The sequence below is a fragment of the Perna viridis genome, chromosome 2 (assembly GCF_037379345.1).
Source record: "Perna viridis isolate PV_CMFRI_1.1 ecotype Kerala chromosome 2, ASM3737934v1, whole genome shotgun sequence".
NCBI classification, from domain to species: Eukaryota; Metazoa; Mollusca; class Bivalvia; order Mytilida; family Mytilidae; genus Perna; species Perna viridis.
Window position 1 is genome coordinate 19,828,041 of NC_142446.1, and position 11,306 is coordinate 19,839,346.

General features: G+C 29.8%; 1 protein-coding gene and 1 long non-coding RNA gene across 11 annotated transcripts in view; one reads left to right on the plus strand and one right to left on the minus strand.

Annotated features, from left to right (window-relative positions):
• Positions 1-8,247, plus strand: part of LOC148623970 (uncharacterized) — a 38,024-nt gene extending 29,777 nt beyond the window's left edge. For all 8 annotated transcript variants that reach the window (XM_088566347.1, XM_088566344.1, XM_088566341.1 and 5 more), the window contains exon 3: positions 1,580-8,247. In XM_088566347.1, coding sequence (XP_088422473.1) covers positions 1,580-2,271 — 692 coding nt within the window. In that variant the 3' untranslated portion in view covers positions 2,272-8,247. The remainder of the gene's footprint in view (positions 1-1,579) is intronic.
• The window catches only part of LOC148623971 (uncharacterized), a 31,954-nt gene extending 21,262 nt beyond the window's left edge, over positions 1-10,692 (minus strand). Inside the window, exon 1 of one of the 3 annotated variants that reach the window (XR_015919584.1) lies at positions 10,592-10,692. This is a non-coding gene — a long non-coding RNA (uncharacterized LOC148623971). The remainder of the gene's footprint in view (positions 1-10,591) is intronic. The other 2 variants (XR_015919585.1, XR_015919586.1) reach the window with 2 other exon arrangements.
• Positions 10,693-11,306: the final 614 nt, after the last annotated feature.

Consider the following 11,306-nt stretch of genomic DNA (forward strand, 5'->3'; position numbering starts at 1 on the left):
AAATTCAAAAGTAATTAGCTAATAAACTACTTTTAAGTTGTCTTTGTATCATATCCATGGGTTCCACTTACTGACTTCAAAAATGTTTAAAAAAAACATAAGTAGCTTTTTTTGTTTGCATATTGGTATGTTTAAAGGTTGAATTGATATTACAATTTGTGTAGGATTGACATTTGATATAGGGGGAAGAAGGGGTATTACATACTTATTTATTAAAAGCAAACTTGTGAGCTTCCATGGTTCAAATTTAAGGTTTCATATATTTATTTATTTTTATACAACAAGAAATATTTTATTATGTTGTCACCAGTACCTTTCTGCAGTTCATTAGGCTTTTCTGCTTTTTTTGAATCAAGTAAGTGCACAGATATATTTCTGTTCATGGACATGAAAAATTGTTGGTGTGGATTTCACGAAATCAATCCCAAGAAGAAAGGCACTGGGATTTGATATTTTTTGACAAACTTAACACTTTCAACTTTTTTTTTCAAATTGACCACTGGTTTATAAAACAGCATGTAGGATCACCCCCAGTTATGAATATATACTATTTAAATACATGTAGGTATGTACATGTATAACATAGAAAGTAATATACATATGTACCAGGTACTGCTTATTGAGGTATGTCCATGTATTACTTTGAGAGGTATGTGCATGTATTACTTAGAGAGATATGTACATGTATTATTATAGAGGTACTTACATGTATTACTTAGAGGGATATGTACATGTATTACTTAAAGAGGTACTTACATGTATTACTTAGAGAGGTATGTACATGTATTACTTAGAGAGGTACTTACATGTTTTACTTAAAGAGGTATGCACATGTATTACTTAGAGATTTATGTACATGTATTACTTGGAGAGGTATGTACATGTATTACTTAAAGGGATATGGAAATGTATTACTTAAAGGGATATATAAATGTATTACTAAAAAGGGTACTTAAATGATTTACTGAAAGAGGTATGTACATGTATTACTTAGAGAGGTACTTACATGTTTTACTTAAAGAGGTATGTACATGTATTACTTAGAGAGGTATGTACATGTATTTCTTAAAGGGGTATGTAAATGTATTACTTAAAAGGGTACTTAAATGTTTTACATAAAGAGGTATGTACATGTATTACTTAGAGAGGTATGTACATGTATTACTTAAAGGGATATGTAAATGTATTACTTAAAAGGGTACTTAAATGTTTTATTGAAAGAGGTATGTACATGTATTACTTAGAGAGCTACTTAGATGTTTTACTTAAAGAGGTATGTACATGTATTACTTAGAGAGGTATGTACATGTATTACTTAAAGGGGTATGTAAATGTATTACTTAGAAAATTATGTACATGTATTACTTTGAGAAGCATGTACATGTATTACTTAGGGAGGAATGTACATGTTTAAGTACATATTTAAGTTTGATTACTCATTATGGACAGACATTTAAAAGGAAAATATTTATTGATTTACTCATAAAGTTTCAATAAGGATCTCCTTATAAAAGGATATTATATCAAGTTCAGTTGCAAATAACTGCAGTTAATTTTTTTATAATTTTATATATTACAGCTCTTAATTCACCATCAGCATCATCATCCTCTGGCAGTGAGCATGGATGTGATTCTGATGCTTCGAAAGACACAGGAAGTGGAAAGACCACTTCCCAAGAGCTTCCAGATACTCAAAAGGATAATACAGACCTTCCACAACAGACTGGCCCAGAGCAAGGATCCTACCCATGCCCCCAATGTGAGAAAAGTTTTGCCTACATGGGAAACTTGAAACGACATATCAAAATGCACCACGGAGAGTACAGACCATTTAAATGTACTCTATGTACGAAGAGGTTCTGGGGCAGTGATAGCCTAGAGCAACACTTTAAACGAGTTCATACTCAGGATCGTCCCTATGCCTGTGCACATTGTGAAAAGAAGTATTCAGTGTGTTATGACCTACAGAAGCATGTTAGAGCAGTTCATGGTAAAGATATTGATTGGGAAGGAGCTATACCAACAAGACATGATACTGAAGTTCCTGGTACTCACAAAGTCACAGGTATTAAAACAGTTGCTCTTGATCAGCTTAACTTTAAATGCAAATTTTGCAGCAGAGGGTTTGCAACGGTTAATGGACTTGGTGTTCATCTTAAAATGCACTTCAGATGCAAAATTTGTATGAAGGGTTTTAATACTGAAGATTCCTTGAAAATCCATATGAAAAAAGCTCATGATATGAGTATGAATCAAGAATATGTATTGTAATTTACAAACTTTAGAAAATATCAATTTCCTTGTATATCAGGTCTTGCCACATCAGAATATTCCATATTGTGACAAAGTCTCAGAATGGGTTGTATTGAATGAAATGTTTGTACTTTTATATTTACTATACAATGTCTCAGTATTGATGCCTTATTGAAAGTCCCACCTAGAATTCCTACTTCATATACTAATAATGTACACAATTCAGGTAAACAATGGCTTGATATTGCATAATATCATTGAGAATGTTAAATATAATTTGTTAAAATTTGTTAAGTCTTTGTTAATTTTAATTTGTTAATGAATAAGAATTTTTGACAAAGTGATGAAAATTTATAATAAATGAAAAGTGATTTTCAATTCCATTATTCTTCTGGTATTTACATGTACAAGGGCTTCAAAAAATTGAATTGGGTTGTGTTTTAAAAATCGCACAGGCAAATAATCTGATTCCTACAGCAGTTTGTTTTCTCTTTTCATTCCTAGGTTGGCTTGGAAAAGTTTTCTAGAATTTGTGAAAGGATCTTAACATTGTAGATATCTCTAGTGTCAGTTTACATAAAGTATAAACATTTAAAGGTCTCAGAAATGTGGACCTGTAATAGGTGTATACTGTGTATTTAAACCCCTAGAATCAGTGATCCATTAAATCTCAGAAATCTAATACTTGATGAATGAGGTCATTGTTTTTTTTGATCTTCATATATCAATGTTTACACAAATACCAGTTTTTAGTTATAAGTTTATTCAGTTCACTTTGTCAAAAATTCATTGCATTGGTTTTAATGCTTGTATTTGTATTATTGTTTAACATAATGTATGAATCAAACATATAAAAACAATTGACTAAAGTGCCTTATATGCTTGACTGTGATTTTAATGTTATTGTTATTGTATGATATTTAAAACTTCCTATTGAATTTTACATTCCAGTGACCATATTCATTTAATAATGGATGTTTTCATTATAACATATATAGTCAAATATGCAGTATATGTACAATGTACAGTTTTATTATAACACTTTTTTGGACCTTAGTGAACACAGATGCACTGAAACGTTTTTAAACCAAACCCCCTCTGGACATTTGTTCAGTTCAGACAGATGTTTGGTTCACTGACGTACATTATAATTGACTGTAGAAAGTGTGTGGTTTATTCAGGTTTTCAGATTATTGTGTATTTGGTTTAGACAGGTTTCACTATATTATTCAGGATTTGGTTAAGTCAGGTCTCAGTGCAATTATTTTTAGTTCTCTCATCTTAAATTTGGAACAGCACAAACAGGACTTCAGAGCTCTTCAGTACTTATGAACTTTCGGCTTACATACTCTACATACTAGAATTTAAATTCCTATTAAGAACAAAGAGCTTTGCTAGGAGTGTATTAAAACCTTAAAACATATTTGAAATTATGGCTGTCACTGCCTTACGATGCAGTAAAAACAATAGTTAAATAATTACGTGCATCATACCCTGGTATTGCTTCAGAAAAAGTATAATAGTAGATCCAGGTCTCTTGGAAAAAGTAGTTAAACAGTAATACTGTTTTGTCATATTCCACCAAATCTTTGATTAAAACCTGTCATTAAATTTATAAAGTCGACTTAAGTTATGTTACTTTTGGGTAATATGTTGCTATGACCCAAAATTATGTTGGAATAGAGTGCTGAATATATTATTTACATTCTTTAATAAAGGATCCCAAGTTTATTGATAGTACATGTAATATTGTATGTATTATTTATTATAATATGTCATTACCTTCATTATATATACTGATAGAGTTCTAAATTTTTTGAATGCAATTGAAAAAAACTTTGGAAATTTGGATTAAAGATAAAGTACAATACCTAATCATAAAACTAAAAAAAGACTACAGAGTTACAATATTTAAATGTCCTATTTAGAAAACTACTTTGTAAGCCACAGCACTTACTGTATGGAGGGTCATTTTTGTTTATATTAATTCCCAAAATTTCAAGAAGTCTTTTTTATTAAAATTTAAAATGTAATATCTTTTATGATGTTAATGAGATGAATATTTTACATGCAAAGATATGAAATGGTTTTGTTTTTTTGAGTTCCCATGTGATGATGTGTCTCTGAGACCTGACAGGGTAGTCAAGGATGTTCAGTCAGGCTCATGTGACTTACAAAAAAAGCTATTAACAGGCATGCGATAAAGTGAAATCCTCTGCATGTTCGTATTGGAATGCTGGTTTTTACCTAATGAATTCTGTGAATGTCCTCTGAATGTTTTTTTTTTAGCAAGAAGTTTTCTGAGTGCAGTATAATTCTTCTATACTTCTTTTATTGTGTGTTCAGTAAATATGATTTATTTCAGTATTGTGGAGAGAAGATGGGCTATATTGCATTTTATTGCTATTTGTTTACACATGTTTAACACTTTAATGAAATTAAACTTGTAACTGTAACTTTTATGGAGAATGTACAAAGTAAATAATAATATATTTTGTACTGCTATATCAGAAAGTAATGTTATACAAGAAGTAATGGGTTAATGCAACGGCCACTTGACTTATAAGTCGATAAAAATATTTAGAACTTCTTGTTGAACCAGTTGTATTAATGCACAAATAGCACTTGTGAAATTTGAAACATTGCAGTATGTTCATGGTTACATCATTTTCTAAATATTTTACTTTAGAATATGTGTGTTTTGAAAAACATTTTTTTTATTGGCATTATTACATTTCATCTTTGGCTAGTAAAAATCTTTATCTTGACTTTGTAATGTTTTGACAAAATAATTCAAAGTTGACTGGATGTAAAAAAAAATAGAACAATAATGTGTCTCAAACATTTAGATAGTAAGCACAATTAGTCTAGAGGTCAGTGTTTTCATGAATGGTTTGTTGATTAATGTTTTATTGCTTCAGTTTTGCTATACACTTGATATATCCAGCACTTTCTAAATCGATAATTCCTTATAGAATGTTGTTAATATTAAATAGTGTATTTTGGGAGCATTTTATCTGTTGGAGAAGGCTTACATAAGAATTCAGTGTAGGTGAGAACTTGTTAAATGGAAAAATTCTGACAAAATCAGCTATACTCTGTGATTACATTTTGTATATCCCAGAATAAAATACTGTATAGCTTTGTTCACAAAATTGTGTGAGTTTTTCTAAAGAAAATTATGATTTTCCATTGATGTTCTATGATTTATAGGATTGTGTAATCATCAAAGGTATTGGAGGAGAGAGTTGGGGGCATTCAACTTTATTTGTTATTATTTTATCACTTTTTATGTTACATTTCTTGCATTAGTACGTTTATGTTTTAATATTTAAAATATAAGACCAAAGCTTATGGAAACTAAATGGGGGCATTCCAGTAAACCCAGTTTTATTGTTTTCAAAATATGAACAAATTCATAATGCTTTATATACATTAATGATTGTGCTAATCTATATTTTATTCTCAGTATAAGTTATCCAATTTGTAGCTGAATTTTTGACATGAAGAATCACTGAATTGGAATGAATTGTAATTCATGAGGGTGCAAGTATCCTAAAAAGGATAGTGTGTTTTTGGGTACATTTAATTGTTTTAGATCATGTATCATAATAATAACCATATTTGGTTACAGTCTATTGTCAGTAATGTCAAAATATAGTAATAGAAATTTTGTTGGAATCTTAGAATAAATATAAAACAATCTAACATCATCATCTTCATTTTTCTTGTTTGTGACAATGGACATCTGTTTTTTATTTATTTCAAGTAAAAGAAAATATTTGAAAAATAGATTTGTAAGCATAATAATAATTAAAGTCATACTGCTACCACTACTACTACTAATTATAATTGTTTAGGTTAAAAATAATGGTTCTCATCAAACGTTTTGCATAGATTGATCTGCTAAAAAAAGTGCCATAATATTCAGTTCAAAAGTACTGCATGTCATTACAAATATCTCCCTATAATCCGGTAAATGACCAGTTGATTCCACTCAGTCCTACATATTTTTTTTGTTTTATGTCAGAATAACATAGTTATTAGCAGTTATTTCCTCACACCATCATCTCAATATTACTTGCATGTAAACTATTTAGCAATATGGATAAATAAAAATTTTATAGAAGTTTATAATTTTCTTGATAAATAGAAAAAAAGATTTGTGCAAATCCAATGTTTTTCTAAGCTATAAGAAATCCTTCTCTTAAAAAAAATAAACTTATCTTTTTTTGTACTAGATACATTAGTTTAGGGACTTTATAGTGCAGTATTTGAGTTTTTATATTACTTTTTATTTCCTTGCTGTAATTGTATTTGGTTTGGTAGATAAACTGTACAAATTGTAATTAGTGTGACTAATGATTAGGGCATTATTGTGTTTTAACCTAGATTAACATAGTATAGAATGTTTTAACGCTTGCTTTTAACCCTATCAACATCTTTACATACTGGTGTTTCAAGTAACAATTTGTATCAATTTCACAAATTTAGTTACTGATGTACTGTTCTCTGTAAGAATCAGGATGTGTAGGGAAAATGGAGAGAGATTTTGTAATTTCATCTGAAGTCCATCAAAATTAAGAACTACCTTAGCTACATCTTTTCATAAATTTGAGTAATATTTACACTGAAGTTTACTGCAAATGAAAATTTTGATTGCAGATGACTAAAATGCACCTTTTGGGGGGGGGGGGGTGGGGGAACAGACACAAGTGACATCATTTGGGTTAATTACAATGTCAGATTTGTGTTTTTGTTACGTATTTGTTTTCCATTTTATTGCCTGATTCTTACTCCCTTTAATGGATGCCATTGTTTTCATCTCATTTAAGTTTATTCTTTACAAAACCTTAATTTAAATTATATAAACTTCATTCAAATCCTTGATTTCAAAATCCATGATTAAAAATGCTAAAAAAAATGTTACCAGATGAATTTAATTTTGTAATATGGAAGTTCAGTACAAAATTTTACTATTGCATAGATGTCTTAAGCAGGAGGTCTCCTTCTCAGCAGCAGAGCAGGAGATTTGCTGAGTTTTTGTTTTCATGACATGTTTTTACAGGAATTGAATTAATTCAGTACAATTAGAAGCTGAAAACTGAAAAAATATAGAAGTAGTCCACGAATGCAGGTAAATTCTCCGCTTTGACAAGGGCATATAAGAGGGGGAATACTTAATCTATCATGAAATATTGGGAGGCTCCCACTAAAAGCTAGTGACTTACAACCTACACTATTGTGATGAATCTGGGATGTTGTTATAACTGACTTATGAAATAGCTGGTGTTTTATTGTTATGTTAGTGTTAATAATCAAATATATTTGTTGCATATTTAGTGCTGGTGTATGTCATTTTCTTTAATTAACTTACTATGACAAAGATGACAGTTTAGTTATTGTTGGACTTAATTCCTACAAGTTAAAAAGTTTTGTAATTAGATTTTTTACTTAGTTATAAATATTTGATTGTTAAAGACAATAACAGTAGAAAGGGAAAATGAAACTGTATTTCATTTATTTATTTCCCTTATTATAAATAATTAAATGAAATGAAAGGTTAAAGTTAAGTTTTGATGCTTTGTAGATTCATTTATTATTTGCTCATTTAATCAAAGGGAAGATCATTTGAAATCTGTAAGAAAATTAAATATTTCCTTGTGGTGACATATGGCTTTTAAATATTACAGGAAGAAATTAACAATTAAAAAACTTTGAAAAATTTTCATTTCAGAGAACCAGATATTTTTAAAAATAATTTTACTATCTAGCTTAATTCATAGTGCTAACAATAGCAATATAAGGACTGGTGAAATATTATACACATGTTTTCAATTTTGGTTTTAGAATAAAATAATTTAAAAAAAAATTTGTATGTTTTTTTTTCCACTTTGTATGTGTAGAAGGCACTTATTTTTGAATATTGATTTTTTTTCCAATGAATATTCTTTTGTTTATTGTGTCATAAAGAAACGTACATAAGAAAGTAGAGATTAATGAAGGTGCCTGTTAGTTGTTTTTGCTAAACTATTGAAAAAGAATTCCAGATGTAAACAAAAGATGATGTTAATGAAAAATAGTGTTGATTGTATGACTTAAGAAATCAACACCAAGCAAATTCATCGATTTGTAGTATTATAAGCGAATTATAGAAAGGTAGGGAACATTTATTTTTGTATATATCTTTTTAATGAAAATCCCACCATGCATATTTATATATATATAAAACATGGCTTCCATTTTACTTAACATGTGTCAGAAGTTTTCTATGCAATAGAGAGATGTAGTTTTTATGCAGTATATTTATAACAAATTTGCACATTATATATGCATATTTAGTTTGGTCATTATTTCTATCATTTATTAATAAAGAATTTTGATAGTATAAAAGTTATTTTTATTTTTATTTAAAGGCAGATAAAGGACTTAATCACTTTCTATCAGATGAACCACTTTACTGCTCTGTCTCATGATGGATACAACTTATTGCAATAACAAGAAACTTTCTAAACTAATAATTTAAAGCTGTCACATTGAACCCTGTAGAAATATAAGACACATGTACAATTCTCCTTTGTCTTACTTTTTATATTTACAAACCTAAGAATTTTTTAATCTTAATCGAAAACTTTTTATGACTTAAGGGAGACAACTCTAGTTGTGAATATTGACATCATTATATTTAAAATAATTACATATGTTCAGTTCAAGGCTTAATTATTTTTAAAGTTTAGATATTTTTAACATTAAACATTACAACAATATCTATTTGGAAAGAATTTAGCTGGTTCATCTGCACAAACCTGTAATTAATTAGACTCTTGATCATTCATCATTAAGTAACCAATACCATAGACATGTAAATTACAGGAAAATCATCAAGTATTGGTAATCTTGCTTTTCTGAAGTTAGGGAGAATGAACAAGTACTGGTAACCTTGCTTCCTTAAGTTCGGGAGACTGTTCAAGTATTGGTAACCTTGTTTTCTTAAGTTAGGGAAAATTATCAAGTGTTGGTAACCTTGCTTTCCTAAAGTTTGTAAGAATGATCCAGTATTGTTAACCTTGCTTTCCTGTAGTTAGGAAGAATGATCAAGTACTGGTAACCTTGCTTTTCAAGTTAGGAAGAGTAATCAAGGGAACCAAGGTTATAGCGGTAATCAAAAGAATGCAACCCAGGGACTAAGACCAGACATGGAAAACAGACATACACAACAAAGAACGTAAAGTAACTAAAATCATACATACAAAATAACAAAAGCAAATGAGCACCAGTAGGGTAAGCGTCCTCTGCTTTTCTAGAAAAACCCACCGAGTTACTCATAAAAAGACAATCCAGGGTAGACAAACGAGGAAAGGAAAACTATGACCCGTTGAATGAATCAGTTTTATGGTGCAGATGGATACACCATAACGATGCACGAGTTCATGATGACGACCATAAAACTTCTGTAATGATGACTCCAATCTTGTAGCAACATAACCCTGTTCCAGAAGCCTATTTGTTAGCGTTCTAGCGCGATACAAAAAGACTTAGTAGTTTGGCAAGCTCTGGCATAACGTATGAGTTGTAATATGAACACTCCATTCGCAGGTGCTGAAGGGATGTTGCCACAGATGAAAGGAAAGTTGACAATTCTGAATGAAAAGTTATCAGGAAGAATGATCAAGTATTGGTAACCTTGCTTTCCTAAAGTTGGGGGGAAGGATCAAGTACTGGTAATCTTACTTTCCTGCGGTTAGGGAGAATGATCAAGTACTGATAACCTTGCTGTCCTCAAGATAGGGAGAATGATAAAGTACTGGGAACCTTGCTTTCCTGAAGTTAGGGAGAATGATTCAGTACTGGTAACATTGCTTTCCTCAAGTTTGGGAGAATGATAAAGGATTAAATTTTTGCACCTAATTACAGGAAAAAACACATGGATACGTACACTCACATAAAAAACAAACATTACTACGATGTGTACATGTCGTTGCACAAAATAAGAGATAACATTCACAGGTAGATTTTTAGCATGGCGTTTAAATGACTATTTTTACCGTTCACCACTATCTTTTAATCAACATGAAACAAATGTTTCTTCTTCAGATAAGATATACAGGAAACATAAGAACCAATAAGTTGACCACGGTACCATCATTAAAATTGTATTTAGAAAAAAGTATAGTGTATACTAGGCTGATCAATACATCGGATCATAATGGTCGTTTGTTTATAACTATAAATCACATACAAATGCTTTTTTTACAGTAATTAATACTTGTAGCTGAACAATCATTCATAAGTGACAGTAAATAATTTTATAATATTAATTGTAAGTCAAAATACTTACTATCTTCTTCTTTCAGAAAATCACAATTTACTTCCCAATATGTAATTCGTGGAAAAAGGTTGGGTTTCGATTCTTAGAACATTATACCATTTTTACATTACTTCACTCTCTTATTAGACCGTACTATTATAGATGAATTTCATGAGGGTTGTGTAATGTAAACTACATATTAAACTGCATTAGATTCAGTACGAGCGATAAAAAGGGCATGGGTTCGATTTTCTCGCACAAAATTTCTAGTTCTTCCTTATAAATAAAGGCTCTGCTGAGCAATTTTATTGGGTTCGGACCAATTCGAAAATCAAAGTTAATGTCATGTCCATGCAATGTTATGGTCAATGTGTATAATTAGAAATTATACATAATTCCTAAAAAAAAAATCAGTAAATATGTAAAATAACTGGAGTCTCCTGTGTTTAATAAATAAAATACTAACCAGGAATTATCTATAATAACTGAAATATTATCAAGAAATATTTTTTTAACTTACGTTTAATTCATAAGAATAGTAATACTATAAAACTGAAAATATTTGTATGATATATCTAAATATATCGAAATACAAAAAACTGCATATTTCAGAAGATTGTGGCATTTATTCTGACAAGATAAGTTTGCATTGGATTGTATATGCTGTCATTAAATTTTACAAGATTAGTTCGAGTTAGATGGCACACGTAATAAAAAGGAATGGTATATGATGTCCGTCGTCTTC